Source organism: Asparagus officinalis, chromosome 1 (assembly GCF_001876935.1).
Source record: "Asparagus officinalis chromosome 1, Aspof.V1, whole genome shotgun sequence".
NCBI lineage: Eukaryota > Viridiplantae > Streptophyta > Magnoliopsida > Asparagales > Asparagaceae > Asparagus > Asparagus officinalis.
Genome location: NC_033794.1, coordinates 110,918,575 through 110,939,000, shown reverse-complemented (window position 1 = coordinate 110,939,000; position 20,426 = coordinate 110,918,575). Strand labels below are relative to the sequence as shown.

The 20,426-nt window shown below is 40.1% G+C and overlaps 1 protein-coding gene and 1 pseudogene across 1 annotated transcript in view; one reads left to right on the top strand and one right to left on the bottom strand.

Annotated features, from left to right (window-relative positions):
- LOC109839319 overlaps window positions 1-15,601 on the bottom strand; it is a gene marked incomplete at its 5' end in the record, with an annotated part of 31,860 nt that extends 16,259 nt beyond the window's left edge. The window contains 2 exons of the mRNA XM_020407751.1: window positions 14,807-14,863; window positions 14,954-15,601. Coding sequence (XP_020263340.1) covers window positions 14,807-14,863; window positions 14,954-15,601 — 705 coding nt within the window. The remainder of the gene's footprint in view (window positions 1-14,806; window positions 14,864-14,953) is intronic.
- The window catches only part of LOC109839315, a 3,203-nt pseudogene continuing 1,094 nt past the window's right edge, over window positions 18,318-20,426 (top strand).

Sequence of the window (20,426 nt, the reverse complement as noted above, 5' to 3'; positions counted from 1 at the left end):
TCGGTGGCCGAGCCACCTAGGTGGCCGAGCCACCTGGCCGAGCCACCCAGATCTGGGCCCAGATCTGAGCCCAGATCTGGATTGAGAGGCCTATAAATAGAGAAGGAGGGCTGATTTTTAAGAGGACTTGGAATTTTTGGAGGCGAAGCTCTGCTGGATTGAAGGCTCAAAACTTAAAAAGATTGAAGCTTTGGAACTTTGAAGACTTGGACATATCAGATCTGGTTCTTGGCGATCACCCACGCCAAATAAGGTAGGAGTTCGAGAGAGATCAGATCTGAGATCTACACGGTTATCCTCCGGATCAAAACTTGGTTTTTGGTCCCGAGAAGAGTCTCGATTTCGCTTGGTCGATTTCGATTACTAGGGTGATTATTTCCTTGGTGAATTAATCCCCCCGGCTATTATTTCCTTCGCGAAATAATACTCATCATATCGTGTAGATCCGACCGGATCTAGATCGCGCGGTGGTCCACGGATTAACCCCGACGCAGACGAAGAACCCACAAAAGCGAGAGACCGCAAAACAGGATCTCGCGATTCGTTCGAAAAAGGAAAGTTGTAATCTTCTTATTTTTTCTTTGATCTCGTTGTAACCGGATCTTATAAAAAGATCGGATCTTTGTAATCGATAAACAATTACTAAAGAGTGTACAATGACGTCAATGAAAGCTACAATTTTTCCCGCGAACACTTAAAGTTGCATCTTTCAGCGGAATCTCGAGTTTATCATGAAAGGTATTCATATGCCTCAGATCACAAACCCTGATCCCATTATGGATAGTCTTGCTTGAATAGCAAGGCCCGATTCCTCTCTTGGTAGTCCCGATGATGAGTTTGCAAGTTCAGCTTCTCGTAGCCCATCTACAACTTGATGGAAATCAAACAACAAATGTGCACGATCAGACACCAACATTCTTCCCTTGCAAGTAACACCATTAGACTCCAGACCATCAATTTCTTTAAATAAACCAGGAAGATGTACTACGACTCCGTTTCCAATAACGCACAAGTTTTCCTCATTAAGGATTCCAGAGGGAACAAGATGAATAGTGTTTGCAACTCGTGAAATCCCTTTACTGAAAGCTTAAGCTAATCGGTTGTTTGGTTTTGAGCTAGCAATGCACTGAGCTAACCCCAATGGCATGAGTTGCATGCGAGGAGGCTTTCATGTACGGCTTCGTTTGAAGTCCTCTGTCTTCTTTATTATGTATTCTGGATCCAAATGACCCCTATATCAAGCGTACTCGGCATTATCAATACCTAATTAGCATTAGATACTTCTTTTTAGCACTAAAAAATGAACCACTAACCCCCATATGCCCAGCAAAATGTTAATATATGGAGGAAATCAACTAATATGTATAGTTGCTTTCTAGAAAATTTTGAGGGAGCACTTGCAAGTTCACAAATATGGATTTAGGTTAATGGTGCCAATTCTCAATCAGATAAGATATGTTGCTTTTATCATGTCTGATATGTGATGCATAAACAAATTATGTTGGAAGTATGAAAGTGATGGGTATGTCTAAATGTAGCTTCAAAGTAGATACTCTTTTAATTCTTTCAAGCTAACAAAACACACAAACTAATATAGTTCTGCAGTTGCAAATGAATTATTAATTTGGTCTTATAGCTGATGCAATCAGAGTTATTGAAAGATGGTAACTATGATACGCATATTTCTTTGAGCTGTCATTTTTCTAATTAATTTTTGTACATTAACTGATCCAGCAAATAGTGAAGTGTGAGGGAAATGTAAACTAATCTTCTCAGTGGTAATATCGACGAAATTCAAGCATCACTGAACAAGAAGGAAGACCAATAAAAGTCAGATTAATAATTTATTGGAGGGAATTTGATAGATTGAAATTTGATCATTTATTGGAGTGAATTTGATACCGGAATTTTTAGTCTCCTCAGCCATTGGCACAAGAGATAAGTATGGGTTCTGTGCAAGGATGACATGCATAAACACCAGAATGAATTCTATAATGTGTTGTTTAGTGTAAGAATGCGAGTAGCAAATAGCAAGTGATACACATTACCTCCAATTTAGAGATTTTCCACATGTTCCTATGTTTAATCTAATTCTGTCATGTATACATGCAAGAAGTGAAGGTATGGAATTTTATGGCGCGCATAAAATTAGTTCAAGGGAGCAACCAAATAAACACTACATTTGCGACTCTACTGAAAACATAATTCATGCATAATGCTTGTTGATAAGTTGTAAATGAAAGATTGTTTGCGTCGGAAATCTTTTTCAATGCGGAATCCATTAGAATCGTTTATTGATTTACAAGATTCGAAAGAAGGAGCCTTTTTATAAGACTTTTCTTACACGAATGAAAATAAATGAAGAATTCCTATAAACACGCATGATCGTTTATCGATCGCTGCTTGCACGGGATCTTTGCCTATGCCAGGGACTCTTTGATCCATGGACCACTGAGTATCATATCCGGTTGATCTCGTTTCATAGAGGAAATAAGAACTGAAGTAAATTCTCAACGATGTGAGATAAGTACTCTTCCCAAGATCACAACGTATGATCTTAATGAAACGGATGCAGGGGCTGTAACTTTATTGAACTCCTCCTCTTTATGCTAAAGAACTCACCAAGATCTCGCTTTTAGATCTGAAATTCGTGGCTCTCCTCTCACAGGGTTAGCAACTCGCCTCCTAGCTCCAAAATTCTAGATCCCCCGTGTATAGGGGCCCTAGGGTGTATTTATAGGCTTTGGATGCCCTATTTTCAGATAAAAATTCATGATTTAGCCTTATCTTCAGTTAAGAATAGTGCTCCCACGTTTAAGGATAGCCTCAAGGCAGTTAGGGAGGCTCCGGAACCGTCAAAAACGATCGAAAACCGTCAAAAACGCGTCCTGGGAGGCTGATATGTGCGAAACAGTCATGTGTGTTTCGCACCTGTGCGAAACATTCAAAAACTCACGAGTGTTTCACACAAGGTGAGAAACACCTTTGGGTGTTTTGCACTCTGGGTGCGAAACACGAGGCTGGCTATGTCGTTTCTCCTTCGTTTTGCCGTTTCGCACGTTTTGTTGACTCGTACGCTTCGTCGACTCGCTTCATACAGTTGTTTGCTTCTTTACGACATCGAATGATTCTCTTTAATTCGAATAATCCTCTTTGATTAGGATAATAACATTCATCATCTTCTCTTCATTCTCTTCATCCTGAGCTATGTGAGAGAACCTATAGGTAATTTTTGATGCCTACAGATACCCCCTTCAAAGTGTTTCAGTGTCATCCTTTTATAGAGGAGACTAGAATATTTTGGATATGGTAGGCCTAACCTTCAATTCATTGACTTCTTCAGTTTTAAGTCTATTCAGTATTTTGTTGAATAGTCTAAAATCCTTTCGGTGCTACGTTTATCATCTGACCGTTGTCAAAATCTGAAATTAAAGTTGATTGTTGATGTCCGAACTAGCTCGTATCATTGAGTTGACGTTGAATTGATCATCTTTATCGGGAGTTTATATCTGAATTGCATTTAAACTCCCCGAAATAATTCTTTGACCTAAAAATTATCATGAGCCTGATTTTGGCAAAATTGTTGACGCGTTGACCGGCGTCGAGCTCCGTTGCAGCATGAATACATTTTATACTCAGACACTAACTGGAGTCTACACAGTTTAAGCTCTTAAGGCGTTCGAGTGTGAAGGAGCAGTTTATACTCATATACTTCTCAGAGTTTGGGAAAAACAAGCTGAGAATGCATCAAACACTCGCTAGGTTGAGCTCTTTGTTCGAGATTTAATTGTAGGGCCAGGCCGTTGGTGCTGATACATCTACTATCTCTAAAGCTATCCTAGGTGCTCGAGTCACGAGTCCAACTGATGAAGTTAGTGTGTCAGTGACTATTAAAGCAATGTTATGGAGGAGGAGGTTACCAAGGCTTTGACTACCACTGCAGACTCCATACAAATTGAGATCAAATCTGTCGTCACGAGCTGCTTGTTATAGGATTTTTGGAAAACCCTCATTCATCAACGGATTTGATGAGACTTTATCGACTACCGTTTGAGTCAGGCTAGCATGTAGATTGTATAAGTTCGTTCTACATGTAACGTTGTACTAAAAGAATGAACTCTCTTAGACTTAATGCTACAACATTGAATATGTAGGCTACATGTATTAGATATAGGCTTATCTCTAATAAGGGATCGAGATAAAGTCTCTCATGCATAAAAGGTATGGATTCAAAGATCATTAATTTAATAATAATCACTGGCTACGACATCGAATAAGTAGGCTTTATCATTTTTACAAGAACGGATCACCCGACAACGTGTGTGAGACGTAGACTTATCTCTAATAAAGGATCGAGATAAAATATCCCATGCGTGAAAGGTATGGATTCAGAGGTCATTAATTTAATAACAATCACTGGCTACGATATTGAATACGTAGACTTTATTGTTTTTACGGGAACGAACCACCCGACAATATGGGTGAGACGTAGACTTTTCTCTAATAAAGGATCAAGATAAAGTCCCCCATACATGAAAAAGCATGGATTTTGGTGTTGAGAAAATTATGTCTTCTCTTGGGGCAAAGACGAACCCGGTGCTGGAGAGGAATAATTTTATATTTTATCTCCTGCTACAAAAGAAATTCAAAGTGAGATCTTCATTTCAAGAATAAAAAAGATTCATATAATCCTAACTATCGGAATGTTTGATTACCTAATCTAAAGGTGAATTTCTCGTTTATTGAGAGGGAGTTATAATTTTAGCCCTAACTGTAGGAAGGTTTGACCAAGTGGGAGGTTTGAGGTAACCCTAACTATAAGAAGCTTTGATCGCTCGATTTGAAAGTAAACCCCTCATTCATGGAAGGAATCGAGAGGGGATTTTGGTTTTAGTCCTAACTATAGGAAGGTTTGACCAAGAAATAGTGGAAGTGTAGGTACAAATAACAGTAAAAATGTTGACTTATACAAATCACTTAGTGGGGGTTTTCGGTGTTAAGTGGCAAGATCTTGACATGAAGGGGTTCGATAATCGCCATGGATCAGCAGATTAAAATTTTGAGGGTCATGTCCAGATTTCAACAGTGAGATTGTTAAAGGCTAGACACAGTGGGAGTTTGAAGGTTTTTAACCATGAAGAATTTTGGTGAACCCAATGTCAGTTAATTTGATCAGTGAGGGGTTTTATGGTGGAGGACTGTGAATCATCAAGCACTCTATAATTACACTGTAGGAGTTTCATGAGGAAAGATTAACCCGATGAAGTCATTGAATTTCATCTCGATGAAAGAGTGCTCGAAAAGTTACAGTGAGAGGGTTTTAATCATCTTGAAAATGATTAAATAGCCATAATGGGAGGTTCTTAATCATTTTTTTTATCATTATTAAGAATGAATCATTCAGATGACTGGTCTTCATCTTGAATAATCAGCTAATCTCAGGTTATCCTTAAGAATATCATGCATAATATTATCCAAGAACTTCCCATTGGTGGGTAACGTTGCCACGGAATCAGGTCTCGATTTCTAAATTTATATTCTCCTCGAACTTCGTATCGACCCCTAATTTTTTTGGCGAAATTGAGTCCAACGAGGAGCGTATTATTCTTAGCTATGTTGTTAGATTATCCTTAAGAACACCATGTATAGTATTCTCCAGGAACTTTCCATTGTTGAAAATAAGGGAAGCAGTTTAACCTCGTATACCATCGGAGGAACATGGAGAAGTAGTTTATACTCATGTACTCATTGGAGTCTGGGAGAAGCAGTTTATATTTGTATACTCATTGGAGTCTTCGGGAATTAGTTTAACCTCGTATATCCGTCGAAGGTTCAAGGAGAAGTAGTTTATACTCGTGTACTCATCGAAGTCTAGGAGAAGCATTTTATGCTCGTATACTCATCGGAGTTTTTGAGAATTAGTTTAACCTCATATACCCGTTGGAGGTTCAAGGAGATGCAGTTTATACTCGAGTTTTTAGGAATTAGTTTAACCTCATATACCCGTCAGAGGTTCAAGAAGATGCAGTCTATACTCGTATACTTATCGTTGTTTTGGCCGTTCTCATTTAGCTCTTTGTGCCGTTATGATGTCGGCATCGACCAAGACTTGGATGCTATCTTTGAGGACAAAACATGCCTTTGTGGGATGATGGACCCTTCTATAATATGCACAGTATTTTGAATCCAAAGTCTTGCTAGCTTCCTCCTGATTCGTAATAGGTAGCAGCTTGATATTGCTGTTGGTGAGAAGGTACTTAAAGATGGATGAAACTTTATCATCTTCGAAAGAATACTCCTTCTGGGATCTCAGATAGGGAGTCCTCTGTTGCCTCCGGGGTTGCTGTTGTGACATTTGATTGGCATCCACAGTAGTTGCAGGTGCCTTTCCTTTACTTTGAACAGTGAAATTCGTCATTGGTTGGCTTCTCTCAATCTTCTTTCTTTTGAGAAAATGCTCAGCTTGTTCTTTGTGCATCTTCAACTCTTTCCAGGTCTTGGATGGGCTAATCCCCATGGCTTCCAGAATATCGAGGGAGAGGTTGTTATGATAAGTTTGAAGAATGAACTCATCCATGACCGGGTCTCGGCAATTCATCGTATTGTTTTAGAAGCGCTTGACAAAATTGTCGACTAACTCCCCGTCTTCCTACTTCTCATCTAGCAGAATTCCGATCGACACCTCAGTATCATCATCGAAAAAGTTGCTGAGAAACAAGCTTTCCATGTCGTCCCAGCTGTTGATGCTCTTTAGCTTGAGACGTCGATACCAATCAAAGGCGTCCCTACGAAGGGTGTCTACGAATGACCGAATCATTAAGGGCTCATTACAGAGATCATACCCCAAGTGAAATTTGAAGTAGATCAAGTGTTGGGTGTAGGCGTCTAAAAATGCTTTTATGTGTTCTCACACAACTCAAGACAAAGAGAAGACGATGAACGCCATTATCCAAGTCGAAAGGGATTGTCTGAGTCAAAGAGGATCATCTGACGCCGACAAGCGCATGAAGTGAATCGACGAAACATTAATGACGTGGCGACGAACCACCAGAACGGCCAACGTCAGGTGGCCCACATGCTCACCGGCCACCACCAAGTAGCTCGCACACTAATCAGTCACTAAAATGGCAAACCAAGTGGCCCGCATATTCACCGGCCACCTCTAAGTGGCCCACACGCTCATCAGCCACCTCCAAGTGACCCTCGCGCTCATCAGCCAGCTTCAAGTGGCTCGCGTACTCATCAGCCAGCCATCAGCCAGCTCCAAGTGGCTCGCGCGCTCATCAGCCAGCTCCGAATGGCCCGTGCGCTCATCGACTAGCTCCAAATGGCTAACATGTTCACTGGTTACCTCCAACTTAACAAAATGTATGATGCGAATCGGTGAAACGTATGAGTCAACGTGATACACGAAATGGCAAAACAACCCAGATAGGAGTTGTGTTTCGCCCAAAAGGGGCGAAACACCATGTGTAACTCGCACACACCATGTGTGGCTCGGCCATTGAAAGTTTTAGGTCACTTCTCCAGCTTTCCAACCCATCTTGAATCACCTCATTCTGAGATCGGACGAGAGAGTTAGAGCCAAAATACCCAAGGACGTACGAACTGGCTCGCACAGTGCCGAGCCACCATTTGGTGGGTCTCACAAAGAACTAACATTTAAGACATGATATGATTTTATTCTGGAGAAACTCAAAAGATAAAAATTATAGGTCTCTTCTCCATCTTTCCAATGTATCTTGAATAACTTCATTCTAAGATCGGATGAGAGAGTTAGAGCTAAAATACCCGAGGTAGTATGAACTGGCTCGGCCAAGGCCGAGCCACCAATTAGACAAAATACCATGTGTGACTTGCACACACCATGTGTAGCTCAACTATTAAAAGTTGTAGGTCTCTTCTCCAGATTTTCAACGTATCTTGAATCACTTCATTCCGAGATCGGACGAGAGAGTTAGAGCCAAAATACCCGAGAATGTACGAACTAGCTCGCACAGTGCCGAGCCACCATTTGGTGGCTCGTACAAAGAACTGACATTTTAGCCATGATGTGATTTAATTCTAGAGAAATGCAAAAGATAAAACTTGTAGGACTCTTTGTCTGCTTTCTAACGCATCTTGAATCACCTCATTCCGAGATCAGACGAGAGTGTTAGAGCCAAAATACTCGAGGTGGTACGAACTGGCTCGACCAAGGCCGAGCCACCAATTGGTGGCTCGGACCAGGCCGAGCCACCAAGTGGTAGTTCACGTCGGTTCGCACCCGGTTCGGTTCGATTCACACCTGGTTCGGTTCGATTTGCACCCGGTTCGGTTTGTTTGAACCTGGTTCGGCAGATTTCATCCGAAAACGCGTTTTGACGGTTTTCGACGGGTTTGCACGAGATTTCTTCTATTCTAGAGGTTCCCAACTACCTTGATATCATCTCTACACATGGTTAGATGGTTGTCAACTGAGGATAAGGCCAAATCCATCGTTCTTATCAGAAAACCCCACAACCGAAGCATATAAATACAAGCCTAGGGGCTCATTTCATCTGGAAATTAAGAGGACGAACTGCTGTTGAATTGGAGATTGGAGCACGAATTTACAATGAGGGTTAGCAGATCTTAGCGAATTCCTGTGCATAAAGAGTGGAGTTCGAGAGATCTGAGACCCGTCCCCTATTCCTCCGGATTTAAGTTTGGTCTTAAATCTCGAGAAGAGACGTGATCTCGCTTAGTCGAGATTACCGCTGTTGTGATTACTTCCTTCGTAAACTAAGAGCTTTGATCAACTTAATCTGTCAACCGGATCTGATCCGTGGCGGTCCACGGATTTCAACGCCCCTGGCACAGGCAAAGATCTCACGCAAACAATAGGCGATAAACATCTGTTGTGTGTTGTTTGAAGGAATTGTAATCTTATATTTTCATTATGTAAGAAGATCTTATAAAAAGATCGACTTTTTATTTATTTGAGTTTATTATAATAGCTAAAGTTGTAATAGATTTGATGACAATAAAAACAGTAATTTCTGACCCCAAACACGCTGACGACCACAGTGGGAGGTTTGAGACGATCCTGACTGTAGGAAGGTTTGATCACTTGATTCGTGGACCTCTCGTTCATTGGAGGAATCGAGAGGAGATTTTGGATGCGGTCCTAACTGTAGGAAGGTTTGACCGAGTAGGAGGTTTGAGACGATCCTAACTGTAGGAAGATTTGATCACTCGATTCGTGGACCTCTCGTTCATTGGATGAATCGAGAGGGGATTTTGGTTGTGGTCCTAACTGTAGGAAGGTTTGACCGAGTGGACAGTGGGAGTGGGAGTACAAATCACAGAGTGTTAACTTGTACAATCACTCGGTAGGGGCTCTTGGTGTTAAGTGATAAGGACTTAACACGAAGGGGTTTGATAATTATCAAAGATTAGTAGATAAAATTCCAAGCGTTATATCTGGACTCTAATAGTGGGAGCCAACAGCTTCGCTGCAGAAGCTGTCGTGCCGTAACCACGGATCCAGATCCCGGTTGACGAAGAAGTCAAGTACAAATTTGACCAACTGAAGTTCGAGGAGTATCTAAAAATCAAGAGGACGAAGTGCTGTCGAATTAGAGATTGGAGCACGAATTTCAGAGAGTTAGCAGATCTTAGTGGAGTTCCTCAACAAAGTGAGAGTTCGAGAGATCTGAGACTTGTTCTTCTCATTCCTCCGGATTTAAGCTTAGTCTTAATCCCGAGAAGAGCCGTGATCTTGCTTTATCAAGATTATCGTTGCTGCGATTACTTCTTTCGTAAAGTAAAAGCATTGTTTACCAATCTTCTGCTAACCGGATCTGATCCGTAGACTTAGATAATAGCGTTCATCGTCTTCTCTTTGTCTTAAACTGTATGAGAACACATATAAGCATTTTTAGACGCCTACATTGGGTTGGCGAGCCTCTCCCATCAAATAGTGTGAAGTTAATTAGGTTGAAGTTTACCGGATACGGAATCAACTCACTCCCTCGGGTATGGACACAGTATGCCGGTCTTCTTCACTTCTTAACCCGACATCAAGGCGTTGACCTTGTTCTCAAGCTATTCCATCATTTTATTGTCTCCATCTTTTTTTTTAGGGGGGGTGTTGAGGAGGATCAACCGGACCACCCCTAATGTTATTGCTGTTAGGAGTATCAGCAAAAATATGTTCATCTACATCCGTCGCTATCATCTGCGTCGGTTTGAGCACAACGACTAGATTCAGCCCTCTGACTTAGCTCCAGTTGTTGATGAGATTGAGTCTGCAACTTTCTCATTTGCTGCATGGTCAACTCCCTCTCCATCTTCATTTCAGCCCTAAGCTCTTCGTTTTGCTTGGCCAGAGCTTCTTGGATTATTTAGGTTAGCTGATCAGGAGTGATGGTGAATGCCTCGCGGGTTAGTCCCATGCTAGACATTGTTTAGTCTGAAGCGACTGCGGAGCAAGCGTCTGATACTTTATCATCCAAAGACAGACCTTCATGCATTCTCTGATAATCCCTGTGTTTGGTGGCTCTCAATTGGAATTGAGACATTTGCTGGGATATTCTTGGATTGACTCTTCCTCTTAGGCTAAAGTCAGGATCAGAATCATTTGAATGCCGTTTTGACTTTCCTTTATCAGCCATGTTAATGGTGAATTCAGGGAGTTTGTTACCTTGGACAGCTGATCTTCTCTTACGGAAGTGTCTTGATTTAAGCTTTGACGCTTCGGTGGAAAGCCTTTAGAATATTAAGACCCTCTGTGGAGCGATCTTAGGGTAACTACATTCTGATAATACTGTCCTGATAAGCCTCTCACAATGACAGTAAGAGTCAGTTTCTCGGGAATTTCTCATTCGAGACTCGTCCGTTACCCCCAGGCCAATAGTACAACTCATCAGCATGATGACCGGAGTAACTTATCATGTGTTGGCACGACTTTCCAGGTGTAACGTCGTCGTCTGACGGACACGCTTTCTTCTGAGAATGTGACACCTTATTGGTGTCCTCAGGAGTCGCATGTTTGGAACTACACTTTCGCGAGGGTAGAACCTTAATGGGCTCTTGTTCTTCGACACGCACCCCCCAAGCGGACGGTTATAGGTATTGACTTGTTGGGAGGACGTATACAACTCCCAGCCTGAAGAGTCGCTCGGGATTTGTTCACCAAACCCAAGCGTTTTTATTGGGACTTTACCTCGATCTTCGTGTAGAGGACCGAGGTGATCCTCCATCACAATCTTGAATTTGGATAAATCCACACTACTGTAAGGCTTCGCCGGAGGTACGGGAGTGACCGGAGCAGGAACGAAGGCCAACGAAAGCTAAGAAACACCCATAGGGGCTTTAGTTGGCGTGAGACAGTTAGTGCTATCTCGGCCAGGTACAAGACAGTCTGTACTGTCTCGGCTAGGTATGAGACAGTTCAGACTGTCTCGGCCTGGAGGGGCTGATTCAGTGATTGTCCAAGTTGATTTTGGCGTTATCTTGGACTTCGACATCCAGACTTGCCGTGATTTTGGTGTTTCTTTGGCCACCTCTTCCTTCTGCAATTCCTGCGCTTTCTGTACAAGAATTCGTGCGTGCGCAAGCAGTGCACGACGCTTCTGGCTACGTTCCTCGAGAGTTGAGCGAGTCCTTTTGACCCTGACCCACTTGTTGGTTGATGGTTTGGAGGAGGAATCAATTACTTGCTGTTGTGGTGGCTTAGTCACTTGACGCCTCCTAAACTCCAGATATGTATGATAATGTATTCCGTCAACCGATTCTAAGGTTTTGGCAAGTTAACATGCAAGGCATTGACACTGCCTCTGACAAGCCCTCTTCGTCAGAATTAGTGCGCCCTCAACGCATAACTCCTTGACTGAAGAGGAGTTGTTGCGTGTAGCAGATCTGGCTTCATTAGATGCCAGAGGGGCGTTGAGAGAGGAATCTTCAACAACTGGGCGGGAGTCATCGCACCGGGTCTTCAGATCTAAAGACCTACGAACCTTCTTCAAAGAAGAGATATTCCTACACTTGCGAGGGGAGGAGGATCTGGAGGAGGAGGATGAGACATACTCCTCAAACTTCTGTTGGTCGAATTCATACTCAACCGCTGCATCAATCGGGATCTTGGTCCTTGGTTGCGACACGACAACCTCGACAGAGAGGCTGTTGGCTCCCACTATGGTCGCCAACGTATTTGTGTCAGAAATCTTTTTCATTGCGGAATCTATTATAATCGTTTATCGATTTACAAGATTCGAAAGAAGGAGCCTTTTTATATGACTTTTCTTACACGAATAAAAATAAATGAAGACTTCCTAGAAACACACGCATGATCATTTATCGATCGCTACTTGTACGGGATCTTTGCCTATGCTGGGGACTCTTTGATCCATTGACCACCGAGTATCAGATCCGATTGATCTCATTTCATAGAGGAAATAAGAACTGAAGTAAATTCTCAATGATGTGAGATAAGTACTCTTCTCAAGATCACAACGTCACTATGATCTTAAGGAAACTGATACAGGGGCTATAGCTCTATCGAACTCCTCTTTATAGTGAAGAATTCGCCAAGATCTCGCTTTTAGATCTGAAATTCGTGGCTCTCCTCTCACAGGGTTAGCAACTCGCCTCTAAGCTCCGAATTTTTAGATCCCCCATGTATAGGGGCCCAAGAGTGTATTTATAGGCTTTGGGTGCCCTATTTTGGATAAGAATTTATGATTTAGCCTTATTTTTAGTTAATTACAACTCTCCCACATTTAAGGATAACCTCAATGTAGTTAAGGAAGCTCCGGAAACGTCAAAATCGATCGAAAACCATCAAAAACGCGTTCCGGAGGCTGATCTGTGCGAAATAGTCAGGTGTGTTTCGCACCTATGCGAAACACTCATGAGTGTTTCACACAAGGTGCGAAACAACTTTAGGTGTTTTGCACTCTGGGTTCGAAACACGAGGCTGGCTGTGTTGTTTCTCTGTTTCGCGCATTTCATTTACTTTTACGCTTCGCCGACTCGCTTCATATGTTTGTTTGCTTCTTTACGGCTTCAGATGATCCTCTTTAATTCGGATAATCCTCTTTGACTCGGATAATGACGTTCATCGTCTTCTCTTCATCCTGAGCTGCATGCGGGAACCTATGGGTAATTTTTGACGCCTATAACAATACTGCTAAAATTTATATCGAAAGAAACAACATATTTTTTATTTTAATAATTAAAGTATTTTATGTTTAAAACTCTGGAATTCATTTCATGGTTTTTTAACATAATCATATATAGATATCAATTGAAAACACAAAGGTTTGTATAAACAAGTCTAAATCTTCATAATTTCATAGAATAAACCCCAATGAACGTAATAAAATCATAATTACTACCAAAAAATCCTGGAAGCTTATAAATTTATAGATTTAAACCCAATAAACTTCATAAAACTGAACCTCATAAAATTATAGTCACGTGCAAAGATTAAAATAAACTTTAACAAGACTTGCTACACACAAAGGATCAAGTTAAGTTTAAAAACTATTGTCAGTTTTAAAACTATTGTCAGTTTTAAAAATTTAAAAGCTAAAGGTGCAAAATATCAAAAGCTCTATGGACTTCCATTTTGTTATAATTGTGTCTTATAACCATTTGTTTTTATAAGGTTGTGGGCTGATCATACCTCTCTGGAATGCAAAAGGCTAACACTTGAGTTAGCTTGTTTATAACTAATTAAAAATTTATTTGCAGAATCTAATATAACTTGGTTTTTGGGTGATTAACATCCATAAAGTAGCAATCGAATAAAACTAACAATGAGGATGGGTTGTCAAATTTATTAATCTTAGCAAGGAGTAGTACAAAGATAATGTCTTGTTTGCTAGGTAAACTGATGCTTAACGATTTTCAAATAAATTATAATAAAATGATTGATAATTGAATAAATATATAGACAGTTTAACAGTTTCAACATCCAAGATCTAACAATAATTGGGATATAACAGCTTCAAATGTTCTGATGATGATCAAATAGTTTGACGGCCTATAAAACTTAAAGCTACAGAGCTAATTGACACAACATATTTGGTTGTACATCATGCATAGTTTTGAATATATGATCATGGGAAAAAGCTTAATGATGATTCCTGAATTTCCTACAAGCTCAACGAAATAATTTTCCAAAATGATTTTACTAACTACAAAAAGATAGCACCACTATGCAAACTCTTAGTAAAATCATCTTTAAGATTGTACAATATCCAAACTCTTAGTGAAATCATCTTTAAGATTGTACAATATCCAAACTCTTAGTGAAATTAACGCTCCTAAACAGTCTAATTTAAAACCAGTAGAATATACAATGAACTCGATATTTGTGATATAAATGCTTATATTCTGATCAAACATATCTGAAGATATAAGTCACTGTTTTTCAGATAATTAATTAATTTTCCTTATACTTGTTATTCATAAATTAATTAACGACTGATCACAGTGCCTAATTTACTTCACAGGAGAACATAAATAACAAATTATTTGGGATAATAGAGATAAAATAAAATTTTAATTTGCTTTGATAGCTTTCTACTACTCCTATCAATCTCAGACCCCTGACATCAACAACTATCAAGCCGAAAAAAGGGGGGAAAGGTAAGATATTAAGCAACCAACTGAAGATTAAGAATGAGAAATAAGAATAAGTAATGATAAATGTTGCTTGATCACCTTTTTGTCAAGATGAATCTACATGTTGTGTCAAACTTTAAACTTTCAAATTCTAGTAAAATTAGTGAATTGACAGATTTATTGGACAAAAAATTCAATTTAAAACTTATACCCAGAAGAAGTTATCAGTTCCAGTCTTCATCCTATACAGGTTAAGTGCTTTAATGATCTGAAAAGAAGTGATGGAAACCCAAAATTTGTATGAAAATATAAAAATATCTCAGCAAGTTTAAAAGATAAATATGGAAAAATCAAGAACCTGCCTGACTCGATACCACGCAAGCCTCCGATACATCCTCCTCGACGAAAGCAGCGACAAACCGCTAAGCGTCCGGCCCAAAACCTCCGCGAAAAGCACAGTCCCCATCTCTATCACCGGCCTCCCCTCTACCTTCTCCCTACTCAAAACCTCCTCATCCCTCACAACCCCCATTTTCCCCTTCACCATAAACTCCTTCCTCTCCCTCTCCTTCTCAAGATCACAAAGCAAATAATCCAACTCCGCACCATACAACAGCATCACCTCCTTCGTCAGCATCGTCCCGAGCAAATCAGCACCCACGTTCACATCCAATTTGTTCTCATTGCCCGAAACAACAACACCTACAGCAAAATCCCCTCTTTTGGGCTCGTAGTACTTCACACTGACATCGGTCACCTCTTCGAGTTTCGGGCTAATAGGTTCATGGGTATCAGCGAATTTGATGGCTCCGTCATCGGAGTCGGATTCGGATTCGTCGGATTTGAAGAATTTGAGGAAGGGAGCTAGGGCTTCGCTGAAATCTTCAGAGGGGGTTTCAGGCTCGGAGGAATTGGGGTTTTCGGGCTTCTCGGGTTTCGTTAGGAGCTCGAGAGGCTCTGGCTGCTTGCTGAGGTTGAGGGTTTTGTTGGTGGAGAAACGAAATAATCATAACAATCGGAGAGGAAGAGGCATAGGGGGGCGGGTGGTTAGAGCGGCAGAGGAGGGGAACGGTTAATGAGGGGGCGGCGGGTGGGATGAAGAGGCGGAGGGGATTCATAGCGTTTCTTCAGTGGTTGAGAAATGGAAAGAATGCAGAGAGAAGGAAGAGGCGTTGCGGAGGGGCGCGGCAGGGAAAGGGCGAATATTTAGAGTTATATAGGATAAAATAGAAGTTACAAAATTTGAAAAGGGCATTTGGGTATGCAAAAGTTTTGATAATGGTTTTTTCTTTAATAGAAACTAGTATGCTAATACGTGCGTTGCACGTGATGCATATTAAGAAACTACAAGGTCAAAATCCATAATGTTTCCATAATTAAAGGCATTGAACTTATACACAATGACACAAGAGAATGTCGAATAAACAATATTCACAGGATAGGAATATTGTCTATAGAGAAGGAAACCATAATATTCAACCATATATATATATATATATATATATATATAGAGAGAGAGAGAGAGAGAGAGAGAAAAACTTGTGTCAACTTAAGTGGACGTCCACTAAGTTTCTTAGTCATTGATGATCACTTGATTGAGCTACATTGTGGATGATCCGCTCCGTTGAACTTGATCTACATATTCTAAAACCCCAACAAACCAAATTTGGGGTGAATCCGTCGTGGTTTGACCCTCCGTCGAGCCATGTAAAAAGTTCTATTCATTCAAAACCGTTAAAATTGATACGAGTGGATGAAAGGTCAAACCACGACGGATTCATCCCAAATTTAGTGTGTTGGGGTTTTAGAATATATAGATCAAGTTCAACGGAGCGGATCATCCATAATGTAGCTCAATCAAGTGATCATCAATGACTAAAAAACTTAGTGGACGTCCACTTAAGTTGACACAAGTTTTACTCTATATATATATATATATATATATGGTGTGCGTGATAACAGTGATCGTACAATCAAGAAAAAATTAGTTGATCTTAACTGCAAATAACTAATATTCAGCATCACATTACAAACCAGGAAAATATTCAATTAGCATGGCGATAAACATACAATGAGAGTGAAAAAGAGTCAACATGATAGCTTGTGTTATTGTTGAATCCAATAATTTAAAATAAATAATATTTATGCCAATAATTTAAAATAAATAATATTTATTACATATAACAAGAAGCTAATGAATTTCCATCAATATACAAGTTTACAAACTGGTTGAAATCGAGTCACCCTTCCCTAGTATCGAAGGAATTAAACAAAAATTTGCACAGGGAAAAAAAGGGTCGTTCATGGATTAGGCAGTGTACACAAATTTCTACAATAATTCAAATCACACCGGCACAAAATTAGATTATACACAAGCAACAAAACACATGTAACTGTTGGTGAGTAATAGATTACACAAGAAAAATGCGTCAAAATGTAATATGAAGCATCCATGTGATTCTAAATAAAGCAAAGCTTCTGAATTACAAGCATACTAATTCTCTTTGGGATTAAACAACCATAAGAAAACCACATATCCTATAGATGACTCAATCCTATATATCAGAGTATGCATACCTTGCTGACTGTACAAATATATCTAGGGATATGAAGTCATCCAACCGAACCATTTCTCTCTTGTTCTGATCAAAGCTCTTAAAAAATGAAACAGGAAACATCAATCAATATCTCTCTAGCTCAAGGATATTATATTCACCAACATTTGTAGAGGAGCAAATGCATAAACAGATACTGCTAAATTAAAAATTTATCAAACAGAGATGCTGGATCTCGTGGCGTCGAGGAGAGAGGAAGAGGAGGAGCAACAGGAAGTTAGGGTTAGGGTTTTGGAGGGGTTGGGGTTTGGGGAGATGGATGAGATGGCGTCGGCTTATTACGCAGGGGAGAAGGGGCTGTCATTGAGAAACGGCAGAATCGGAAGCGTGGAGGCCGAATGTCGAATTAATTTAAAGACAGAGAGAGTGAGAGGGGCAGGAGAGAGAGCGGATTAGGAAGGGAAGAAGGAGAGTTAGGCGTTATCGAAGAGAGAGAGGGAGAGGCCCGAGAGGGGCAGGGGCAGGGGAGAAGTCGGATGACGTTGGGAAGAAAGAGAAGCGTAATTGGGGAAAAAGGGTTAAAACATAGGACAAATTTAGAATTAAGTAATTTGTAAAGGGTAAAATGGGTATGCAAAAGTTTTGACACTTGTTTTCTCTTTTAGAAATAGTATAGATATAGATAGTGTGTGTGTATACATAGATATATCGCAAAAATGGTTCTGCAAAAAACTTTGAGGTATATTGATTACCAAGGTTTCTCTTCTGTTTTCTGAATAACAATAGTATCATATCTTTAATGGTTTTTGGATCTCAATATCGGTTTGTTTCTTCTCTCAGTAACGGATATCTCACCGCTCATAACTAAGCTTATTTCCTATATCATATACTTTACCATGCATTAAACATATAAATGAAAACAAAATATTAAAAGATACAAAAAACGACAAACTGATTGCTTCGAATAAATATGACCCGCTCTCAACAGAACTGATCGCAAAGGATAATGCCAATTTATTCCCTCTTAATGCTCTTGTAACTATCACTTTCCCTCTCAATATGCAAATCCATAAATTTAGCTTCTGTAATTTCTCTCTAAATTGTAATAAATGTCGAGTATGAAGGTGAGAGCTTGATACAAAAGAACACATATTTGAACTCATGAAGATGAATTTCAGAACCCTTTTGCTTCCTCTTCTCCTTGTCTTTCTTGTTATGAGCACATATTTTGATGCAAGTTATGCAAAGAAAAAACATCATCGTCATAAGCATCACCACAAGCCAGAACCGAGTCCAGACCCTGGCCCGAGTCCGGTCCCGATCCCTAATAAAACAGTCTTCAAAGTGCTAGACTATGGAGCTAAGGGAGATGGGGAGTCCGATGACACCAAGGTGAAAATACCAGCTGTATCTGAACTCTTTTTTCTATGTTACTTCAATGAAAACATAAAAATAAATGCAGGCATTTCAAGATGCATGGGATAATGCTTGTGATGCAGAAGCGTCGACGATTGTGGTTCCTTCAGGCTACAAATTCCTCGTCAGTCCACCCATGACTTTCATGGGCCCTTGTCAACGTAACATTGTGTTTCAGGTATATTCTTGCTTACAGTTAAGGGTATATAGATCTGAGATGTATGAGATAAAAAGGTTTTTGTTCATCCACCTTCAGGTAAAATTGCATATCCAAAACTTTATGCTCGTTATACTTTTATGTTGCATAACTAGAAAGCAGGGGAACAAAGTTATTTACGACGTCAATAGCTATCAGTAGTGTTTTTATGAGCCATCTCTGTTCATATATATGCAGCATATAACAAATACACTATTTTTGTTGTCTGCACACCGTTGTGTTTAAGGACTAATTACATTCAGGTATCCTGAGGCATGATGTAAACAAAAGTTTGCTAATCTACAAGGGTAATCTTGAGATTACTCATTGTACACAAATAACTCTGAGAAGGAAAGGACAGACTCCCGGTTCACCTCTGTAGTTATAATCTGTAATCTCAGAGTGACCTATGTAGATACACAGACTCTAGGATCACCCATACAATTTCTTGAATGTAATTAGTACTTTTGCCCCCCAATTTGTTTTTCTTCTGAAACACTCTGTCTATAACTACGCAAAATAATTCGATCGAAATTAAACTAGAGAAAAAATATATTCATATGATGATATGCAGTTAGATGGCACAATCATTGCTCCAACAAACCCCGACGTATGGGTTTCAGAAAAGGATCTCCTGTCTTGGATAGAATTCAAGAAACTCAAAGGCGGCATCACAATCCAAGGCAACGGTACTATAGAAGGACAAGGAAGTGCTTGATGGCAGCCTAAGGACAAAGACAATGAAGTAATCACATATTAACCAGTTACTTAACTCTCTATATGTATCGTGTAATTTCAAATTTATTAATTATTGAAATCACGATGCTTGCAGGAAACTGGCTCGACTGATTCAAAAATGCCTAAAATTAGACCTACAGTACGATCATGATCCCTCATTTTACGAGCTAATTTAAGTCGTTTTATACGATTCTATTTACATCTTAATTGCTTCTATTTACAGGCTTTGAGATTTTATGGGAGCGACAATGTGACTGTCACCGGCATCACCATCGAAAACAGTCCCCAATGCCATTTGAAGTTTGATAACTGTACATCTGTTCAGGTCTTCAACTTCAGAGTCTCTTCCCCCGCTGACAGCCAAAACACCGATGGAGTTCATGTTCAGAACTCCCATGATGTCTCCATTTACAATACCAGCCTGAGTTGCGGTAATTTTTCCATACTTTAGTAATGTCTATCTATAAACCAAGTAAATATTTGAACTCGCTAATTCTTGTGTGGATGCTTGGAATAGGGGATGATTGTATCTCTATCCAAACTGGATGCTACAACGTGCACGTGTACGATGTGGACTGTGGGCCCGGGCACGGGATTAGCATTGGCTCGCTAGGAAAGAAGATGAAGAGAGCTTGTGTTCATGATATTTTGGTTCAGAATGTCAGGATGAATAACACTACAAATGGTGTCAGAATCAAGTCTTGGAAGGTAATCTACTTGGACCCGAATTGACTTGGGAGGATTAATTCTCATGAGTCTAAACATAATTTAACCATATATCCATCTAACTCGCGCTCCTACTTCGAGACTAAACCCATCCTTAAACTGAATGGGTGAGGGTCACTACTAAAACTTGATGTCGCAAATGTGGGTCAGAGTATGGTCATGTTTGTCTGGTACAAAATCCAATCTTCACCCTCTTAAAG